Here is a 22,667-nt window from a genome sequence, read left to right as displayed (position 1 = left end):
GTTCAATTTCTGAGAAAAAAGTCTCAGAAAATTCTGTGGAAGCAGGAAAAATGTGTATGTATATATATATATACATACACATGTATATATATGTATATGTACGTATATACACTCAACAAAAATATAAACGCAACACTTTTGTTTTTGCTCCCATGTTTCATGAGATGGACTTGAAGATCTAAACTTCATTCCAGATACACAATATTACCATTCCTCTCAAACATTGTTCACAAATCTGTCTAAATGTGTGATAGTGAGCACGTCTGCTTTGCTGAGATAATCCATCCCACCTCACAGGTGTGCCACATCAAGATGCTGATCTGACATCATGATTAGTGCACAGGTGTACCTCAAACTGCCCACAATAAAAGGCCACCCTGAAATGTGCAGTTTTGTCTCACAGCAAAATGCCACAGATGCCACAAGCATTGAGGGAGCGTGCAATTGGCATGCTGACAGCAGGAACGTCAACCAGATCTGTTGCTCGTGCATTGAATGTTCATTTCTCCACCATAAGCCGTCTCCAAAGGCGTTTCAGAGAACATGGCAGTACATCCAACCGGCCTCACAACCGCAGACCACGAGTAACCACACCAGCCCAGGACCTCCACATCCAGCAGGTTCACCTCCGAGATCGTCTGAGACCAGCCACTCAGACAGCTGCTGAAACAATTGGTTTGCATAACCAAACAATTTCTGCACAAACTGTCAGAAACCGTCTCAGGGAAGCTCAACTGCATGCTCGTCGTCCTCATCGGGGTCTTAACCTGACTCCAGATCATCGCCGTAACAGACTTGAGTGGGCAAATGCTCACATTCGATGGCGTCTAGCACGTTGGAGAGGTGTTCTCTTCACGGATGAATCTCGGTTTACATTGTTCAGGGCAGATGGCAGACAGCGTGTGTGGCGTCGTGTGGGTGAGCGCTTTGCTGATGTCAATGTTGTGGATCGAGTGGCCCATGGTGGTGGTGGGGTCATGGTATGGGCAGGCATCTGTTATGGACGAAGAACACAGGTGCATTTTATTGATGGCATTTTGAATGCACAGAGATACCGTGATGAGATCCTGAGGCCCATTGTTGTGCCATACATCCATGAACATCACCTCATGTTTCAGCAAGATAATGCACGGCCCCATGTTGCAAGGATCTGTACACAATTCTTGGAAGCTGAAAATGTCCCAGTTCTTGCATGGCCAGCATACTCACCGGACATGTCACCCATTGAACATGTTTGGGATGTGCTTGACCGGCGTATACGACAGCGTGCACCAGTTCCCACTAATATCCAGCAACTTCGCACAGCCATTGAAGAGGAGTGGACCAACATTCCACAGGCCACAATAGACAATCTGATAAACTCTATGCGAAGAAGATGTGTTGCACTGCATGAGGCAAATGGTGGTCACACCAGATACTGACTGGTTCTGAGTCCCCAGACCGCCAATAAAGCAGAAACAAAATGCACATTTCAGGGTGGCCTTTTATTGTGGGCAGTTTAAGGTACATCTGTGCACTAATCAGATCAGCATCTTGATGTGGCACACCTGTGAGGTGGGATGGATTATCTCAGCAAAGCAGAAGTGCTCACTATCACACATTTAGACAGATTTGTGAACAATGTTTGAGAGGAATGGTAATATTGTGTATCTGGAATGAAGTTTAGATCTTCAAGTCCATCTCATGAAACATGGGAGCAAAAACAAAAGTGTTGCGTTTATATTTTTGTTGAGTGTATATATGTGTATACATATATATATAATATACATATGTATATGTATATTATATATATTATAGTCAGATAACAGTAAAAAAAGTAGGTATGTATATATATGTGTATATAATATATATACATGTGTGTATATATATTATATAAGGTGTGACAGTCAGCTAACAGTATAAAATGTAGGTTTTTTTTAATAAACTTGGCAACCCATGTGGACAGTTTCAGTTTCATTTCTCTGACTTTCTTTTCTGCCTCTCGGTCTTTTTACTGTTTGTGTGAGAAGTCCTCATCTCATAAGATGTTAAGTAGGGACAATAAGGACAAACCTGAATGTGTTATTAAATAAACAAACGTGTCCATAAGAAGCTGCAGCAGAGACTTCTGTTCATCATTTCAGTGACGTCAGCTCAGAGATGATTGGAAATAAAATGTTTTTATATATTTTTTTAAAATGATTTTATAAACAGATTAATATAATATTAATTAGAAATTAATATTTCTACAAAAAGGCATTTTGCTGGAGTTTGATCCGTTCATCGTTGTAAAAATCCGATTCTTCCTCATGATGCGCTTAAACCTTGGAGCGATGTGGGAGCAGCTGACTTCATAAACACATTTCTCACCAACACTTTGTCCCTTACGCCAGCAGCATCACCAGAAAGATCGGGCCATGTAGTTCTTGTAGATGTTTGAACCACCTCACTGTGATGAAGACTTCCAAAGATATTCAGCAGAGACCAAGGCGTCCAAAACTACAAAATCAGACTCACGAAACAGAGACGTCCGAGTTATCACAAGTCTTTATGTAAAAAAAAGTCACAAAGTAGTGACGTCACCATACTTAATGTACAATATATCATCTCCATTAACAAACATCTGATGACGGACAGATTAATGAACAGTATCTACATTCAGAACATCGCCCCGCTGCAGGGGAATAAGTTAGTGCTATACAGTGACCTCTGATTATTCACATGTTTCTGCTGAAAACCCACAAAGAGTCTCAGGGTTCCTAATGACAGCAAGCAGACAGCAGGAGGAGGAGGAGCAGGCCGAAGACATGTGGGTGCTTTCAACAAATAAATAAGCCTGTAAAGGGTTAAAAAAATTCATCCAAGCAGAAGCGGCCTCTCTTATGATTTGTAACGTCTGAAACACAAACTCCTGGTTAAAGTAGTGCAGATGATCACAAAGACAACTAGATAGATGCATTAAGTGAGATCAGTCCTGCTGGTCCATTCATACATCTATTCCATCATCATGAGACGCACACACACACACACACACGCACGCACACACACACACACACACACACACAAATGAACGGACGCACACACCCACAGTTTGTGACTACAGGAAGACCACTGAACTACACTGATGTTTGTAACACAGACGCTGTGCTGACGGGTCAGGGGGAGGTGCTGACGGGTCAGGGGGAGGTGCTGACGGGTCAGGGGGAGGTGCTGACGGGTCACGGTTTGATGTCAGAGAAGCTTGTGTAGGTCTCGCTGCAGCTGGACGATGTGCTGAGGTTTCCAGAGCCTTCTGTTGGAAACACACACACACACACACACACACGTATTTCAGGCCGACCTTAATCATTAAATCATTCTGTCTTCAGTCACCGTCTTTGCTGTACCTGAGCTGGTGAGGGACTGGCAGGACTTGGACTTCTTGAGGAGACTGATGAGGTCAGCAGCAGCGATCCAGCCGTCCTTACATGAGTTCAGGTTACGCACAAACCTACACACAAAGGTACCATTAAAGCACTGCTGCTGATCATATCACACTTCATCAGTGTCCAGCTGCTCTTTCTTAATGAAGAGTCTAATCAGCCAATCACAGGTCAGCACGTAGAATGAAGCATGGATCTATCCTGCCTGGATCAGAAGCTGTTATGGTGTCAGGGCGGCCCTGGATCTAAGGCCACAGCCCGACGTTACCAAGAGGGAGTGTGTAAAGATACAGAAGTGTGGGACCTGAAACAGAACCTTGGGGTCCACCACAAGTCCTTCTAATGCTGGAACATAACGATGGGCTCACTGCACTCAGACTCCACAGTCAGCAGGTCTCAGTCCAGCAGAGCAGCTGTGGGATGTGGTGGATCATGGATGTGCAGGAACAGTGTGATGCTAACATGCTAACAGGTCAATGTAAAGCTAAGAGGAATGTTTGCAGCAGCTTGTTGAATCTGTGACATCAGGAATAAAAGCTGTTCCAGCCCAGAAGACTGTGTCCTCACCACTGTCCGTCGTCCCCCTCCTTCACCAGCTGCACAACGTCTCCGCTCTTCACTGAGAGCTCCTGAGCTCCGCCCTTCTCATAGTCGGCCATCACTGTGTATTTCCCAACACTCTGTTCAGGGTCACAAAGTCAAATTAAGAAAGTTTAATGAAAGATAATTTGATCAAATGTCGTCAGAATCATCCTCTTTGGTCTCACAGTGACTCACCAGCTTCTTGCAGTTTTCCTCCTCTGGGTCAGAGTTCAGAGGATCCTCGGCGCTGGAGTAGCCGTCATGCTCCTCGGATGCGTCCAGTGACAGCGAGGCCTTGTTCCAGCCTGAGGAGGAGGTGAACACAGGCGGTCAGTTTACAGAAAGATTCACCTGCAGTGAAAGAGTCAGCAAGAAGCACAGATGAACCCAGGAACCCCCTCATCAGATCCACTGCTTCTACAGAGGAAAGACCATGCAGAGCGGCATGCAGCTCTCACTAAGCCTGAAAGGACTTTGGAAAAAGGCGGGAGCGGCTGCCTGTAAAGGGTTAACAGCAGTGAAGCAGCTGGTGCCTGTATACCTCTCCACTTAGTCTGTAAGAGACTAGAGGTGCTGAACCACCTGGCTCGGCTCAGGTGGAGCGGAGGAGGACCTGCATCTGAGGGACACACATACACAGTCACTCTCCCTGCAGCAGCCACAGCCAATCAGACCTTAGAGCAGAGCTGAAGCATCGTGGACAAACAGCGCGTGAAGGCAGTGACGGGTAAACAGACCTTTGAAGCCGAACGGCGTCGGGTCGCTCTGACGTTTGGTCTTGTGATCTGGGCTGGTGGGAGATCCTAAAGGAGAGACATGGACACCGAGAGAAGTCAACTTCAGAGACAGGACGACACAGACAGACGAGACACACATGAGGGAAGGATGAGGAGCCAGCAAGCAGCCGAGGCCTTTCCATCACTCCCAGGCTGTCGGCGTCTACCTGAAACAGCCGTCTGAGGACTTTCAGCCAACATGGAGGCATGCAGATGGCTTTATGGGAACAGTGCTGCAGTCTCTTATAAACACACAGTGATGAGCAGGGCTGTAATCAACCAAAGAAAGTCTTGGTCGACTGAAACACTTAAATTTTGACAAAATAAATCAACTAATCAGGGGCGGGGGGGTGGAGAGTGGCATAGCATGTCTCATTAAGAGACGTGTGTGTTCCTGCGTGCGTGTACCTGTGACGGTGTGTGTAGCTACATGTGTACGAGTTGGAGAGAAGAAGAGAAAGTCGTTGGCTCGAGAGAGGAGTGATTTATTCATTAATTATTTTATGTACAGCGCGAAGAATAAGAGAATAAAGCTGCTCGTCCCTGGAGCCGTGTCGCTCCTCTGTGCTTCCCGACTACGGTGGGGTTGTAGACGCAGGCAGGTTTAACACATTATAAGTAACATAAAGACTTATTATTACATCGCTTTGACCTGATTATTTTACATAGATACATCACGTGCATCTGAGCAATATCACAGCTCTGGATTTCCAAAAAATATCCCCTCATCTAGTGATATCAGCACAAAACCTGTGGAGGAATATTTAGACACTTGCTTTGTCATGTTATAATATTTACAGACATCATGTCGCTCTGCACATGTCCACTGAACATGTCACAGTCGAGCTGTGACACTATTGATCCGCGAGGGGAAATTCAGGATGCAAACTTTTTTCCGTTGTCTATTTTCATGAAACGCTGCCACACTGCAGATGTCTCTGACTTGATAGAGGAGGACTGACTCAAATGACACGGTCAAAACTAAATAAATATTCATCAAATATTAAACCAAAGTAGTGAAAACAAGGGGGGTGTTCAATGATCGACTGTGTGTCAACGGGTGTGCAGAAAACACCCCCATTAGCACTTGGTACATTCCTCCTGATAAAATTAACGCTACAAAAAGTCGACCAACCAGAATTTTGGTCGAGCCAGAACGTGTCGGCTAATAAATCGACCAGTGGACGGGGAGATTACAGCCCTAGTGATGAGATGTGCTGGGTGTGAAGCTGAGGACGGCCTGCAGTTACCTTTCTGAGCTTTGAGGTTACTGAAGCCCTGTAAAGTAAAGCGCTTTTTAGACACAGCAGCTCTGTCTGAGGTCGGGCTGGTCACAGCCTCATCTGACCCCGAGGGGGGAGGAGGGAGGAGAAAAACAGCAGAGCAAGAGGTTATGTGATTAATTAGGAAAACAAGAGGACAGCACGGGTCAGTCAGCAGAGGGCAGCAGAGAGCAGCAGTAACATGTAGTTCGTACAGACGTGTGGAGGAACAGGGCTTCTGTGTGGAGCTCACCTTTCGCTGTGGGCTTTGGTGAAGAGGAGTTGACATCAGGGCTGCAGGGCTCAGCCTTCTTCTCCTCCCCCTTTTTAAAGCTTCTCTGGCCGCTCTTGAAGGGACTGTGGGCCAGTGAGAGTGGAACAAGTGTCAAGAATCTGGAAGGATCAGAAGAGTTTTCACACGATTCAGAGATCGGAGACGAACCTCAGGCTCACTGTTCCACCCGGCGCAGGCGGGAACTGGAAAACCTGCTCTGGTGCCCTCTGCTGGCTGGCTTCTGACACACAGACAGAGAGGTCAAACACATGTACACAAACAACATGTGCCCGTCAACAGCACACAGAAGTCATTAAACAAGGAGTCAGGGCAGGACTCAGGAGGACAGGAGGGCATTAGCACCAACAGACCACGTACAGGGACGCACTCATTCCTCTTCTGTTGTACTAAACAGTGTAGAAGAAGAAGAGACTCTTTCCAATAACATTAACCGAAGCAGCAGCGCAGACAGCACTTCAGTTCAGTTCAGAGTGAATTCCTGCAGCAGAGGTTAATATCTCTGTCTGATGTTACGGTACCTCTGCACGCCTCCAGCTGGGTGGTCAGAACCTTCCTGATCTGGCTTACCCAGGTGGTTTTTACTTCAGCTGTCGGCGCCTGAAATGCAACAATCAAACATTTACAAAGAGTAAAAAATGCTTCTCTCAGCTTTCTCTGTGTTCATCTACCTGAACGATGTAGACCTCCTCTCTGGAGTTGCACCAGATCTCAAACTTCTTGTTGTCTCCCTTTGCATTCTCAGTGATGCCCACAGCGCTCATCTGTTCAACACACAAAGGAAAGGAAGAAATATAAACCTCTGTGACAACAACAGGTGAAAAGGTGCTGCAGCTGGGGGGCGCTCACACTCAGGGACTGCTTGAAGCTGTATGAAGGAGCCTTCTCGTAGCCCTCGCCGTTCTCCTCCCTCCTCTTGCAGAAGAGCAGGGCCTTCTCGTGGAGGAAGAGGTGTCTCTGCATGGGCTTGAAGCGGGCCAGATCTTTGACCTTGGCGTGACCTTTCTTGTGCTCCGTCCAGACGCTGAAGGAGCCCTGCATCAGCAGCTTACCCAGCTCGCTCAGATTACCCTGTTAAAGAGAAGAGAACTCAGCCTTCTGATCCGAATCATCAGCATCATTTGTGACTGAGCATCCCGTCTCACCTCATATCCTGTGATGGCGATCAGATGCATAGAGTCATTCACAGCCTTCAGGATGCCTAAGATGGAGGACAGCGCCTCCTGCAGGTCGTCGGCACCCTCACAGCCCTTACTGTACTTCAGCATTTCCTGTGGTCACAAAAAGAAGCAGCTCAGAGACATGATGAACGGACGACTGATAAAAAGCCGATTTAACGGAGTGTCACCTTCAGCAGCAGCTGGTATTTGGTGATCCTCTGAACTGGCTTCAGGAGATAGGAGTCTAAACCCAGTTTGTGTTCCAGCTTTTTCTGACACTCCTAATGTAAGACAACAATCAGGGTCATGAGCAGGTTAACACATGCACACAGTCTTCTCTGAAGGAGGTGAGTTCACCTGGAAGAAGGCACAGTCCGAGCACTGCCTCCACAGGCTCTCAGAGCGAGGTTTGTTGTGACAGTACTTCTCATAGATCTGCAGGTCTGTCATCTAAAGAAGGGAACAACAGCACAATGTTCACTCCTCTGCACAGAGCACGACCAGTTCACAAGGTTCAGCTTCCCGCCAAAGCAGAAATTACTATTTAATCTTGGTTCACTTCATCAAAACAAATGCACGAGGCTGCGAGATCTGATCTCAGCTCCTGAACTTCCTGTTTCAGACCGTCTCATCGTCCACTCACCCGCTCCAGAAAACACCTCCCAACCAGCTCTGGACAGTCGGTGTACTGCTCCAGCTCCCTCAGAAAGGTTCTGAAATGAAACCAGATCAGGTCAGGGGTCACCGAGGATGTTGTTAGCATGAGTGGCAGCCAGGTGGTGCTCCGTCACCTTTTGTGAAAGTGGTAGATTTCTGGCATGTTGCCAAACAGGATCTCCTTTTTGTTCTGCAGCGGAGCGGGGATGAGGTGAGACATGGCTGGATTATCCATCTCAGAGGCGTAACCCTGAAAGACACCAAACCAAACATGACGAGAGACGGAAGGACGGACGCCCTCGTCTCATGTGAGGACTGAAGACACACCTGCAGCACGCAGAGCAGCTCCTCCACATAGGCCCGCTCCGTCTCCAGCAGCTCGTTCATAACGTGCCTGCAGACAGAAGGACGCAGAGATGGGATAAAGGCCTCAGTGCGGTGCGGGCCGAGCGAACACACAACGGCCCATCTGCTGCGTAATTTGATTACAGATGAAACGGCTGATCCCTCACCGCCTGAGCACGGCCAGGTTCTCCTCCTCCTCTGACAGAGATGCGTGTCTGCTGTTACTGTCGCTGTTCTGCAGTTGGACGTTTCCCTGAAAAAACAAAACAAAACAAAGAATCAGCTCACCGTGACAAAAAAACAGTCATCACAGACGTTCAGAAATCAGTCAGATTTACAGTACAGAAGGTCGGCGCTCACCTTTTCACAGCCGTTTGTCTCCGAGCTGTTCTTGTCCTGCTGCGCTCTGTGTGCTGTGACGAGGAGGGACACACATCACGTTTACACATGTCAACAAACATGGATCCTTTGTGTGTCTGTGTGAAGACTGACCGGGTGAGCTCAGAGGGGATTTGATGAAGGCTTCAGGTCTCGGGGCCACCGGCTGCACTGGTCTGGTCTGTTTGGCGGCGAGCTTTTTCAGGCTGACCCTCCTCTTGTCAAACATCTCCTGCATGGACGTCTGCTTCTGAAAGACCTTCTCCACATGATCCTGACACACAGACACACAGGAAGCAGCGTCACTGTAGCCTCTGAGTGACAGAGGGATGCTGACGTGCGCCTCTTCTCCCATGTTGGCCCTCTTACCCTGAACTGCTGGTTCAGCACTGCCTCATACTCTCCCCAGATGCTGCTGAGGTCCGTCAGCTGATTCTGACCCGCGTTGTCCAGGTACCGCTCCAGCTCCTGCAGGGCCAGCTCCGCCCCCTCGTGTGACTGACACTTGTCTACTGGCTGAGATGCCAGCAGGTATATACCATCATCCACCCATTTGGAAGCCTGAAGACGACAGCAGCAAAAGAAAAGAGGTAAAAACGATTAACACCAGGCGGCTAAGTTGGATGTGTTTTGGGGTTGTCGCCTCCTCACACTCTCCAGACGGTGGTGCAGCTCCATGGCTTTGAGGAGGTGGTCCTTCCTGGCCCTCAGGCTGCTGCTCACGTCCTCACTGACTGATCTGAGGTCACTGCATTTGGGCTGAATGGAGTCCTCAGCATAGTGGGAGTTCTGGATCAGCTCCTCGCCCTCGCGGGACAAAGCCACAGATCTGTCCAGAACGTCCTGAACAGCAGAGGATTCACCGTTTATTTTCAGCTAACGGATCCTAAATGTTTCATTAACAGTTGTGTGACTTACACAGACTCTCTCCTCGTAGGTGGTGAGTTCAGTGAAGATGTGGTCAGCATGTGCAGGGCTGATCCCCACCTCGGAGAAGGTTGCGAGTTTCTCAGACGCCTGATCCAGCAGAGCCCTCACCTGCAGCAGAAACACCACAGTCAGCAGGGTCACGTTGACTCAAGTCCAGAGGACTTAAAGGAAGTCCGGCTCACCTCTCTGTAGTTATGCTCAAAGTGGCGCAGCTGAAGACACTGCTGCAGTTTGGTCTGATGTCTGACCCAGAACTCATCAAAAGCCCTTTCTGTCTCGTCCAGCTGAGACAGCAGTCTGACAGGAGGAGGGAGACGGACTGCGTTACTGATACTGGGACCATAATTAAGGCCATTCAATTATCAGCTGAAGATAAAAACGGTGTCGCTTGTCCTGCAGAGCGCTCTGACCTCAGAATTTAAATTAAATCAAATCATCATCCATCAATGAAAACACCGTCATACTTATGTCTGATGACAAAACCAGATAAATAAATCACTTGAATTCTCTTCCACTGGTCTGATTCTTGTATATGTATTAATATAAGGGCAGATCTAATTCATCGCTCTTCCTCTGGAGTCTTCCCTCTGCCGTGTTGCAGCAGTGATCCTGGGGTTGTGTCTCTAACCTTTGCACTGTAGCCAGGTTCTCCAGTTCATCCTGGTTCATGTTGTGGTCGGGGTCACGCACTACGGGCTCATTGATGCTCTCCAGCAGCCTGCTGCCCTGACCCAGAGCCACCAATATGTCCTCCTATTGACCCACAGATGGGACAACATACATACATCATAATAAGAAGAGAACGATGGACTTGAAGGTAAAGGATGCGTGTGCTTACCTTCATCTTGTCTTTCTTAGTGGTGTGTGTGCTCAGCAGGATGGTGGTGGCCTGGACCTCATTGGGGAGCTCAGTTTCTGCCAGCTCAGTCCCAAAAGACTGCAGAGTCTGTGCCGTCTTCTTTACCATCAACGCAAAGCCTTCAATAGCCTGAATCATACAAGTAACATACACATGTGTGTGTGTGGTCATGATGGGAAACAGTAAAGTCTACACTAGAAGGATTGTGTCTCAAAATGTGATCGACAGTTCTGGATGATATAATCTACATGCACGCTGGTTTCAAACGTACTGATAAGTCTTCCTTCTTTAGCAGTGTATAAAGGTCGGTGAGCGGTGTGTACGTACGGTGCGGTGTGAGATCCACTTCTCATGGCAGTACTCCTGTGTTCCCCCGAGTTCCTGTGTCAGCTGGGAGCGGTCGATGTAGGAGTGCAGCTCAGTCACGGAGCTGAGCATGATCACCTGAGGCAGAAACACCACCCATTCCATGGATGTTATCTCACGTGTTTATTTGGTGTGTGTGTGTGTGTGTGTGTGTGTGTGGACACATTAGAGACTGGCGGCACGCACCGGCACCTTCATCTTGAACTCATCCTTGTTGAACTTGAAGAGGATGTCGGAGAGGGTGCGCTGCAGGAGGGTGGTGGGCCTCAGAACCAGAACCAGCTGGAGATTCCCGGGGAAGGAGCCCTGAAATCAGAAAGAAAACCTACGTAAGAGAGTCCATTTGTCCCTCTTTCCGTCTCCCATGTGAGGAGGGGGTGGATGGAATGATGGGGGTCATCAATCTTTATGTCTGAGATGCTTCTGTATGAACAATGAGGCGGACTGTTTATCTGCTGCTGTTTTCTTCTCCACCTTCTTTCTCTGGTTGAATTGTGGCTTCACGGTGAACCACTGATGATTTACAGGCTAATATTTTATGAATGAACACTCCTCATGAGGAAACATCCACATTCTCTTCATATTCATCATAATATCCATCTACGACATGTGCTGCTCAGCCAACAGAACCAATAAAATCTCTATTAAAATGTCAGGAGCTGACAGAGCGCTGGGCCCCGCCCTGCAGAAATACAATTGTTAATGCAGCTTTAATTAGCTAATGAACTGAATGTATGGTTCGACTTCCCTGAGTGAGTGGAGGAATGCTGGTCCAAGCAGAAGTTGACAGTGAATACACTGTTAATAACACAAACCTCTTGGGGGAAGCTCTGTTAATGGAATTAATAAATCAATTCAGTGTTCGTCCTTGTTGACCTCGTGGAGGGAGGAAGATAACTGGAAATGGTCCCAATCAGTGGAGGGCGGGTCTGAATCATGGTGGGTAGGTGTTATAACAAGAGGAGATGATTAATGTGTTTGGCAACACGTAGTGATAAATATCTGAATGCTTTTTCCTCATATAAATCTTCCTGCAACAACATACAGTTGTTCAGCAGCAGATCTGCCTTAAAATGACTAAAAAGCCAGAGAAAATGAAAAAACTAAATGGTGGTAGTATGATGGTTTTAGAGCCTGTTCTGCTGCATCTGGACCAGGACAGCTTGTCCTCATTGATGGATCAATGAATCCTGAATGACAGCAGTGAATTCTAAAGGAACATGTCAGGACATCTGTCTGTGAGCTGGATCTGAAGAGAAAGAGCAGCGAGACAACGAGCCCAAACACACAAGTGGTTCTACTAAAGAACGGTTCTGAAGTCAAAGTCCTGACCTTCATCCACCTGAGATGTTGTGGAAGGACCTGAAACAAGCAGCTGATGTGAGGAAACCCAGCAACATGTCAGAACTGAAGCTGCTCTGTACTGAGGAATGGACTCAGACTCCTCCAAGCTGCTGTGGACGACTGATCAGCAGCTACTGGAAACCTTTAGCTGCTGTTATTGCTGCACAAGGAGCTCACAGCAGACACTGAGAGCAGAGCTTCACACACTGATACCACTCACACAGATGAAGCTTTGGATCATTGTACTGAAGGAATAAAGGACAGAGGCTCATACTTCGGTCTCATCTGTTTGACCGGCTTCTCTTTGTTGAAAGCCTGCCCCTCTGTTGTCCAACAAATAAACCAATTCCAACAATGTTTGCTAAAATATCAGATTACCCAGTCAAACCACACACTTTAACATGTTTAAATGGGAAAACGTTTTTTTCTTGTGTCTTTTTGTTGACATGAATGTCTGCAGTCTCTCCCTTTAAATGTATAATGCTACTTCTAACCATCCAGCCATGCCGGTCGCTGCCAGCCGAGGTCATGGTCTACTTGTTCTTTGTTCTCTGTCAGTGTCTCACACACAAAGGCCCAAAGAAGAGCCAGATAAATGACGAGCTTCAGGGACTGAGCAGACTTAATTAGTCTCAGTCTATAAACACTTTCCTTGAAAGCACACTGACCCACATTCACACACAAATGTTCTTAGATCCACAGAAAAGACAGAGAGAACCAATCAGTGTGCACACAGACCCTCACATGTGTGCACACTGACTTAAAAAAACATCATCATGTATTTAGCAGCTCAGCTGAATCACTCCAAACAGGATGTTATTAGTGCAGGGCTGACTGACTGCCCCCTATTACCACCCCGTCAACCTGTAAAAGCCCGCCTCGTGGGATTAATAAAGCTTGATTTAATTTGAAATGACTGAGGGGGCCTCTCACGTCTCCAGAGACAGTGGGTGGTGATATTCATCTTCCTGTGAATCTGTGTCCGAGGTGATTTATTAGAAGAGCGCTGCCGTCAGCTGTCATGACAGAGTCCCACAATAATCCAAATTAATCTAACAAAAACTGTCCTGAATGAGGATTTTACTCCTGTATTCTTCTGTTTTGTATAAGAAGCAGCAACGAATATTAACGTGCTGCACAACAAAAACTCAACAAGGAACCCCCCAAAAAGCAGAGACTGAGTGACGGGATGATCCCCAAACACCCCCCAGAAAAGGTTGAATATGAGATATTTAAATGAATTTGTCCTTTTGGCCTGTGACTGTTTATTTTCCCCTGTAGCCATGGAAACACATGGCAGGCTGTAAGCAGGGTGTTGGGGGAGTATTTGAGGAGGAGGCTGGCTCCTATCGCCCCACTCAGGGTGGGACAGATATTAGTTTTGGAGCTGTGAATGAGAGAGCGAGCTGGGGAGCGAGGCCTGAAGCTTTTACTGCTTTCAAATGTTTTTTTAAATGTTCCAGAAACAAACACACAAAGAAGAACTTACTGCGATGCGAAGCAGGGTCCCCTTGACGGCCGCCCATCGGTCTTGCCGGCGATCAATCACCAGGATGAAACCCACGCCTGTCGATGACAAGCTGGAGCACAGGAGGACGACACGTTCAGCACAAACAAAAACAAAGATTCATTATAACACAGCATGCACAGGAGAAAGTATCAGGAGCCACACAGGACAGAGACAAACACCACATTCATCTCTGAGGCTGAGCAGTGCTTTCTTCTGCTGCTCTTTATCTTCCAGGACAGCTGGTGCAGTCATAAAAGGATCCAGTAAAGCACCTCCACATTTCTTGGCCCTCAGCCTCCAGTTCTCTCCCTGCACACCCCCACCTTCCTCTGCTGCTGTCCCAGGAGAGAGAAGGGCTGCAGCAGCCCTTTGCATACCTGAAAACACGATGTATCCACAGCACAGGTGTTTCTCATGCAGGAATATTCCAGTAATCCTCATTTGTTCTCATGTCCACCAGCTGAAAGGAGCAGCTCCCTGACACCAGCGCGCTCTGCTGCTTCATGTATAGAGCCAAATGCTTCCTATGGTCCCCCCCCACCCAAACTCTGCATCTGCACACCGTCCAATGAGACACTGGGAGCTGCTGGGACGAGAGCCAATGACACCGCAGCTGCCTGGTAACGGGCAGCTGCAGCGGCCAATCAGCAGGTCCTCGTAGATGTTTGAAGAGTTATAAAAACTGAACATACACTTCTCTCTGCTCATCACTTTCCCCTTCATGGCTTACTCATCCCTCTCTGCTCTTAATCATCTACACAGACTCCCAAAGCTTTTACATCTGAGCCACTGAGGAGGAGGAGGAGGAGGAGGAGAGACAAGAGCTTTTGTGAGAGGGATGCTGAACAAAGTGCTGGAGGAGGATGAAGAGTGTCGTAGTAATCTTGCACCGAATCTCTACATTTAATTAACAATATTTGGTGCGGTGATTGCAAACAGACAGCTTCACTCCTGAACTGTTTCATTTACATATTTATAAGAGCTGCTGGCTGATGCTGTGCTGCATGAGTGTCCTCATAGTAATTGGATTTATGGCACCCTGAGCTGTGAAAAAGGTGGCGATGCAGTGCTGAGGGGAACACACCGCTGCTCCGTAGAATGTATATTAAATTAAAAACAGATTAAATAACCATTAGAGCAGCATGTAGCTGAGGTGACAGCTACATCTTTTTAGCATAAAACCAATCAGCAAAACTAAACCCGTGTGTGCATCAAAGCCAACGGAGGATTAAGAGAAGGAGAATGTCCTTTTCATTAAAAAATGATTTCTGCAATTATTATTGATCCAAGCAGCCGCTGCTCAAGGCCATAACACACAGATGTAGGACGTTTGTCCCCCTGCATGTGCTCAGTGTGACCTGAAGGGGGGGGGGGTCTCTCAGGTAGCTGCAGCCATCTGTCAGGGTGGAGGCTCAACACGCTGCTTCACATTAGAGCATCCAAAAATAACATTAAGTGTGCAGCACATATGTAACAGGCCTACACACATGTCCTCATGCAGATTCACACCTGTGTGTTATCTCACACACACACACACACACAAACACACACTTTTTCTGCAGCTGCGAGCTGGACTCGGCTGTCTGTGTGCATTATTCACATTCAAGCTATTTTTGTACCATTAAAGGCAGGATGACAGAGGAGAGGTAGAGGAGGAGGAGGAGCTACATCAGGAGCAAAATATAAAAATACCAAAGATAAAAAAGGAGCTGCAACAAACAGATGGTGACGGCTGTCTGAAGGGAGGTTAGATACTAATGCTGATCCTTTCATTGATCACTTTATATTGATACAAACCCACCCTCTGAAGGACTGATGTCTCATCTGCTGAACACAGTTCAAGTGAGGCTCAGGTATGCACTGCCACCTACTGGCAGACTTCTCACACACACACACACACAGAAGCCGCCTCACCGTCCTTCATCATTCACTTCACATAAATGTGGAAGAACGGTGACGTGACACCAGACGACAGTGTGTCTGGTCTTTACCTGGGCACGCTCGTCAGGTAGGTGAGCACGTTGTGAAACTCTCTGTCCGTGATCTCCCCAAAAGCAGGGAATTCTGGGAACACGATGATGGGGCTGCCGTTATCTCCACGACCTCCTGACAGGAAGACGAGAACGAAAAGGACACAAACACACTGAGAATGTTAGATTTCATGATGCCTGAGGACTGAGTGAGGAGACGCTATGACCACAGGGGGGCGCTGATGTTAACACTGCACTGTGACGACTGAAGGCTGCACAAAGTACAGCATCCATCATAACACATGAGACAGTCTCACACTCACTGCTTTGACTTTTTCAAATTAAAAATAAAGAATGAAGATAGAAGCACCAAAAAGAGCACAAGGAAAACAGACATAATCTATATGGATTAACCATAAAAATTAGCGTTAACTCAGATTTACACGACAATCCAAGCTGCAATAATAACATGCAATGAAACCATGATGTGAGACGGAGGGATGCTGCTGTGTTTACACATAATGATTGATGCCGACACACACACACACACACACACACACACACACACACACACTTCTTTCTTGTGTAGAGCAGCTGCTCCGTCAGCACATGTGACTGGAATATCAATCTGTCTGCTTTTTTTTTTCCCTCCTCCTCTCATCGCCATGGCAACAGCAAGTGCACGGTCATGGTTTCAGATCTTTGTCTGCAAAATGGTTTCCCGACGCTGCTGCAGCCGCAAGGTCACGTACAGAGAGGACTGTTTTTATATAAAAAGAGGGGGGAGAGAGCGAACAGAGGCCACTGACAGCAGCTGAAGCAGCACCGAGGCTGCGGGTGTCTGGACAGACTGTGAACAGGAAAAGGACGGAGGCGACATTTGAATAGCAAATAAACGCCCTGACAAAACAGTTCAGCTGCGCTATGCAAACAGCAAGTGGAAACTTTAAAACAATTGCTGGCGGCACGTGATGAGAAGTAAAAAAAAAAAAAAAAACAGCAGCAGAAACATGTGAAGGTGAAATGAAAGCGTCACCTGAGAGGAAGGCAAACTGCTTTCTGAGGTCCGGGGTGATGTCCGCAGCACGGAGGGGGCTGCTGTCCAGCTGCATGATCTCATCTGGACAAAAACACAGAGAAGCAAAAATAAGTACGCTGCAGGTTGATCAGGTCTACACTGTAATGTGTTCATTTCCATAAACAGGACAGACATCTGTGGTTATACCTGCTCTGCTCAATAACACACAGTGTTGATAAATCAACGGTCCCGCGTGTTCGTGTTCACTTCATACAGATTAAAATAATCAGGTTTAAGGTTTATTCCCCAGCTGGAGACTCAGACTCTGACTATCCAGTCCTGGATCAGATTATAGATCTATAGATAGATTACATGTATGATGTCTGAGACATGAAGTGGTGCCACAAAGCACGTACAGATGACGTGAAAATAACTTCACCTCTACACTGCAGTCATGCACACTTATGTTGAAGAGACACATCAAACATCAGTGATATATATATATATATATATATATATATAAAAATAAAAGTCACTCGTCTGTTGTCACAGACACAGACAGACTGAGAGGTTCCAGGATCCAAAGTAAATTCAGCAGGAACATGTTTAACTTTCAGGTTCTCTTCCATCAGTGTAGCTGAAGGACAGAAAGATCCAAAGATCCTCACCTCAATAACACTTTTCATAATAATCATAATAGATGCATATCCCATCAAACAGGGCTCTGTAAATGCACTGTAGAGTGTGACACACAAAAATGAACTTCTGTTGGTTTAAATATTCCCACTTGTCCTATAAAGACAGGTATTTAGGTGAAACAGGCTGAAATGAAAGTGAAAACACAGATGGAGGAGAACCTGGAGACCAGGAACGACATGTGAAATCATCTGTTTCCTCTCACACAGGAGAGTCTGGAGCAATATCAAAATGACACAAGGAAGGAAAAGCCTCAAACATGTCGTACCTGTCCTGTGACTGAGAACCAGGCCAGATTCACAGTGCAGCACACACTGTTCCACCCTGCTCCCGTCTCTACTGCTGCCTTCACACTGAGCCTCTCTCAGCGAGGCTTCAACAAGTCGCTCTGCTACTTTTTGTTTGCCAACGGGACCTATCAGGTGACTCAGCCTGAAGGTATCAACACACTGACGTTCACTGCTTGTTTTTCATCTCACCACACACACAGACACACACAGACACACACACAGACACACACACAGACACACACAGACACAGACACACACAGACACACACAAAGTCAAACTGTGTGCTGACGGAGCCCTCCGTCTTTAAACACTAACACTAACACTAAGACCTGCCTGTCTGCAGACACACGAGGACAGACTGAGGACATGATGGATTCTCTATGACAAGTGGCTCTATAGGAAGAGAAACTAACAGGAGGTTCATCCCAAACACACAAACAGCTAGAAGTGTGTCAAGGAGTCTGTCTGAAGGTTTCACACCCCTCAGTGTGTGTGTGTCAGTCTGTACAGTCAGTATGACGCAGTAGTAGCAGCTCATAACACAAAAGAACAAAAACAACAGAGTGCACAGATTGTGCGCAGACGCATGCAGAGAGCACGTCACCCAGCGGCCGTCTCCATCACAGAGTAACATAAAGTGGGTGCAGAGACAGAGAACAAGATCTCCAGACATCACTGTGAGAAACACACACACACACAGCTAGGGGTGTGCGACGATAAAAGATCGTGAAGGATTTGAACGTGTCGGCGATCTGCCAGAGCAGACGGGTCGCTTTATCGTCCACGTTGTGGAGTTTCTGCCGGCAGCAGCGAAGCGTCTTCTAAGCCTGTGTGTGTGTGTGCAATCTGGCGTGTGCTGCTGTGGAAGGGCCGTGTGTATACGTATGTATTATCATGCTACGAGCACGTACGCGCCCACCTCTGAACATTACCAGCTCGTTATAATCTAAACCTGTGTGTGAAGTGGGAGGGCCGTACAAGGAGTTCTGTGCATGCATGTGTACATCAGACAGAGGCAACAATAATGACGTCCTCCATATGATACGGTGGACAGCAGCAGCTCTGTTTGTCCTTAGATATGATTCCCATTAAAGTTTGATCATTTGTTCTAAATCACATTGAACTTTAGGAGTTACTTAAGTCTCAATACTGTATTTATTGTTTAACCTTAGGAGGCACACTTCAGTCTGTTTAATGACTGTTGAATAAAACTTTACAGAACTACATTAGTCTTCTTTTTAACCTATTTGAAATAAAACGAAATTTTCATGTTTATTGAAAACTAATACTGAGTGCACGTTATCAGTTTACTTTTAGATCTACTGACAGATTTTGAGAGGTGACAGCAGGCTACCTGACGTCATTTACACAGAAACATGCAAATTAGTGTCAATGAAAAAACAAATGATAAAATCGTGATTGTGATTTTATCATTAAAGAGTCGTGATATAACATTTTTGCCACATCGCCCACCCCTACACACAGCCTGTGTTCAGGTTAACACACAGCCTCTGGAAACTGAAGCAGGTGGTTTTAAATCTAAGCATGACAGCAGGAGAAGCATAGATTACACTAATCTACAATGTCAAGAAGCGCACGCACACACACACACACACGCACACACACAAAGTACATAAAGTATGTGAACAACACGCTGGTATCTTATCATAAACAGCACTCTGTCTCAGCTTCTTCTTCAGTTTGTCATATGGGAAATCATTCATTTATTATTAATTAAAAGCCGACGTGTACCTGGACAAACATTATTGATCACACACAGTGGACGGGTTTTGTTTTCTCCTGTCCTCCATCTATTGTCAGGTATTGATGAGGAGATTCTGACTGATGTCACCTGAGCCCCGCTTTCTTTTCCTCTTTGTCTTAAATTTAACCTCCAGCATGGGCGTGTGCACCCAAACGTCTCCTCGACAGAGGCCAGACCAACAGCGTGTGTGATGTTTGTAACTCGGTAAAGCCGTGTTGGTGACGGAGGACACCGCCTGCAGGGGTGTGGACAGCGAGCGCTCCTCCTGTATGCACCGAGGCCTCCATCTGCTTCCACTTTCTGACCTGGCCTCACTTTACTCAGGCGGCCACACCTCGCCCCCAGAAACTCCCACACATATCAAATCAAAGCCCCCCCCCCCCACACCCCCACCCTCGTCCCACTCAGGCCAAGAATAACCGCTCTTTGTTTTTAGGTGGAGGCTATTCTGTTACTGAAAAACCCCCTCCTGAACATTTTGATGTGAGCTTCAGCGTCCCCTTTTAGAGCCGCTTCTTCACAACCCAAACTTCCACGCTGCGGCGCTCACACTGATTATACAACCTTAAAGCCCCTCTGGCTACATGAATGGAAGACAATGAGTCTGTATCAGATACTACTGTATTCTCACAAAGGGACAGACAGTGAAACTACTCCAGTGTCTCTTTGTCTCATCAGCAAGTATCAGTGTGTCACAGTGTGTACACAGGTTAAATATGAGCCCAAACATCAGCAGAACTAAAACCACAAGTGGTTCTACAAAAGAACGGAGTTCATGTTTGGTCAAAGTCCTGACCTTCATCCACCTGAGATGTTGTGGAAGGGCCTGAAACAAGCAGCTGATGTGAGGAAACCCAGCAACATGTCAGAACTGAAGCTGCTCTGTACTGAGGAATGGACTCAGACTCCTCCAAGCTGCTGTGGACGACTGATCAGCAGCTACTGGAAACCTTTAGCTGCTGTTATTGCTGCACAAGGAGCTCACAGCAGACACTGAGAGCAGACTCCCTGTGCTGCATGACAGGGAGGTAAAAGAATAAACATACATTATTCCAACATGCTCCTTCATCAACACAAACACACACCACCTGCTGGTTGAGGCGCTAATGTTCTTTAAAAGGCTTAACGATGAGGATTAGTGTCCACTCACGCTCACGTTTGTGGGTGACGAGTCAAACGTTAGTGGGTCACAGTCACACACCTGGACCTCCTGCCACTACTGACACAGATTACAGACAGGAACCGAGCAGCAGAAGGTTGAAGGCCTGGATCACATGGCCAGAATGCCACAAACACACAAAGACAAAGACAAAGCTACCAGCTGAGTATTATTGTGTTACAACAAACGAAAATTTAACACTTCCTCAGGCAGAGCTTCTCGTTTGTTTCCTGTCTTCTTATAAAACTGAATAATACACAGGTGCAGGAGCAGAGAGGTGGGGGAGGGCAACTACTGGCAGGGGCTTAAAAATATGGCGACAGAGGAGGAGGAGCAACAGCAGAGATAAGGCTGGGCTGACAGATAAGTCCACATAATATGAGGGGAGCCAAAGGGTGACAGGGTTCAGATGAGGGTCCAGTCTAACAAATCATCTGAGAATAAAGGTGGAGGCAGGAAGAGAGTACTGTGCAAAATACTGGAATCCCCCAAAACCACATGAAAAGGGGAAGCAGAGAAACCAGAGCACAGAAAACATGGTTCAGTGATGTCATCTGTGCTTCCACTTCCCACTTTGTGGCATGAAACAGGACACAGGTGGACATGAAGCATGTGAGCGCGCTCTGATTTACACTTCTACCGTCTCCTCGTAGGTAATGCATGAAACTGTACAAACAATCCTAAATGTAGCACCTCCCTGATCCTGAGGACCTCAAACAGAAGAAGACTTCTCATCTTGTTGGTTCTACAACAGAAGAATAAACAGCAGAGATGAAGAGAGACACGTCGTCAGAAACCTACCACGCAGCCAGCCGCAGCGGCGGGACAATCTGTAGAAACTCTCCACCTCCTCCAGAGGAATCCGTACATGACTCTCCTCTGCTGACCTCAAACACACCTCCAGCGCTCCCTCCTCAGTCTGATCCTCCATCCCTCCTCCCATCATCTCACCCTCCTCTCGACTCCCTCCGTCTCCTTCTGTGCTTCTAAGCAGAGCATCTCTGAGTCCTGTGATCAAAGACCAGTCCAGTTCACCTGAACAGACGCTTACAGAGTCTGCACGGTGCTCCATGGATGAGCCTGAGCCTGAGCCTGCCACCTCCTCTGCTCCCATCCTCCGGCCCCAGCCTTCACTCCTCTTCTCCGGCCTGCCTTCCATGTAGTATTACAGTCACGGTTTCTCTCTCATTCTGACTCCACCTCTGCCTCTCTGCCTGGCTGCAGGTGCTCCACAGCCTGCAGTAACTGAGAGGACTTCCTGCTGTAACCTCAGATTACCTTCCTTGTGTACAAAAGCTACACCCTCCCACCCCCACCCTCCCTCTTTGCCTACCTTCACCCCTCCCCTAAAAGGACAACTACCTGACTACCAGCTCAAAAAAAACCTGCTGTGATAAATGATTTAATGGCACCCTAAAAGGGAAAAAGCCGTGCAGGTGAAGTTAAAGTTTCGCCCTCTCTGTGCTCATTTACCTAGGCCAACAACACCCGGCATCCTCGCCCGCCTTATCTCAGGAGATGTGGTCCAAAAGTACAAAGCCTCCATTCTGCCCAGCCCATTCAAACAGGGCCTGTATCCCTATTTAACCATTCACTGACCGAGGCCACTGAAAGCTTCTGTTCTTGTTTATTCCGCTGAAAAGACTCCATTCTTACAAAACTTAGTGAAAGACTTAATTCTAACGAGACCTCTCAAAGACAGACACTGTCTCTAAACAGAGCGCGGTAATTTACATTCCATTTCAATGAGCTGTGTAAGAGATACGTTTCAGTCAGGACAAGCTAATAGACACCAGTCTGTGCCTCTCCCATCAACCGTTCTCTGGTAAAAAGCTGTGCAGTGCTGCTACCATGTTTGTGTGTTTGTGAGGGCACTGTTTAACATGTGTGTTTGCTCTGCATCAGAG

The 22,667-nt window shown here is 47.1% G+C and overlaps 1 protein-coding gene across 5 annotated transcripts; it reads right to left on the bottom strand.

Moving 5' to 3' along the window:
- Positions 1-2,508: 2,508 nt before the first annotated feature.
- mcf2lb (mcf.2 cell line derived transforming sequence-like b) lies at positions 2,509-21,996 on the bottom strand. 5 transcript variants are annotated; one of them, XM_028393560.1, is made up of 33 exons: positions 21,562-21,996; positions 16,869-16,952; positions 15,854-15,968; positions 13,842-13,932; positions 11,195-11,314; positions 10,970-11,086; positions 10,622-10,771; positions 10,412-10,536; positions 9,966-10,080; positions 9,772-9,891; positions 9,505-9,696; positions 9,223-9,414; positions 8,968-9,127; positions 8,836-8,888; positions 8,643-8,728; positions 8,458-8,524; positions 8,265-8,380; positions 8,117-8,186; positions 7,831-7,923; positions 7,662-7,754; positions 7,459-7,584; positions 7,163-7,384; positions 6,985-7,077; positions 6,835-6,913; positions 6,464-6,536; positions 6,275-6,378; positions 6,010-6,102; positions 4,721-4,786; positions 4,525-4,602; positions 4,179-4,288; positions 3,969-4,081; positions 3,366-3,469; positions 2,509-3,271 (listed from the first exon to the last, which is right to left on the bottom strand). In XM_028393560.1, exons 1-33 carry the CDS (start codon positions 21,917-21,919, stop codon positions 3,198-3,200), a joined length of 3,852 nt encoding a protein of 1,283 aa, XP_028249361.1. In that variant the 5' UTR covers positions 21,920-21,996; the 3' UTR covers positions 2,509-3,197. The 5 variants fall into 5 exon arrangements, with proteins under 5 accessions (XP_028249361.1, XP_028249360.1, XP_028249357.1 ...); XM_028393559.1 differs by lacking the exon at positions 4,525-4,602 and having other exon boundaries at positions 5,938-6,102; XM_028393556.1 differs by lacking the exons at positions 4,525-4,602; positions 6,010-6,102.
- Positions 21,997-22,667: the final 671 nt, after the last annotated feature.

Source organism: Parambassis ranga, chromosome 21, assembly GCF_900634625.1.
Source record: "Parambassis ranga chromosome 21, fParRan2.1, whole genome shotgun sequence".
NCBI classification, from domain to species: Eukaryota; Metazoa; Chordata; class Actinopteri; family Ambassidae; genus Parambassis; species Parambassis ranga.
The sequence above is the reverse complement of the archived record's forward strand: the minus strand, read 5'-3'. Positions and strand labels throughout refer to the sequence as shown.

What these genes read in the sequence shown, in the direction of transcription:
- mcf2lb (XM_028393560.1), bottom strand. Translation starts at nt 21,919, where the DNA reads ATGGAAGGCAGGCCGGAGAAGAGGAGTGAAGGCTGGGGCCGGAGGATG. An exon ending in CTAAGAAAGACAAGATGAAG is followed by an intron (nt 10,537 to 10,621) that starts GTAAGCACACGC and finishes GTGGGTCAATAG; the next exon opens with GAGGACATATTGGTGGCTCT. An exon ending in AGACAAACGGCTGTGAAAAG is followed by an intron (nt 8,729 to 8,835) that starts GTGAGCGCCGAC and finishes TTGTTTTTTCAG; the next exon opens with GGAAACGTCCAACTGCAGAA.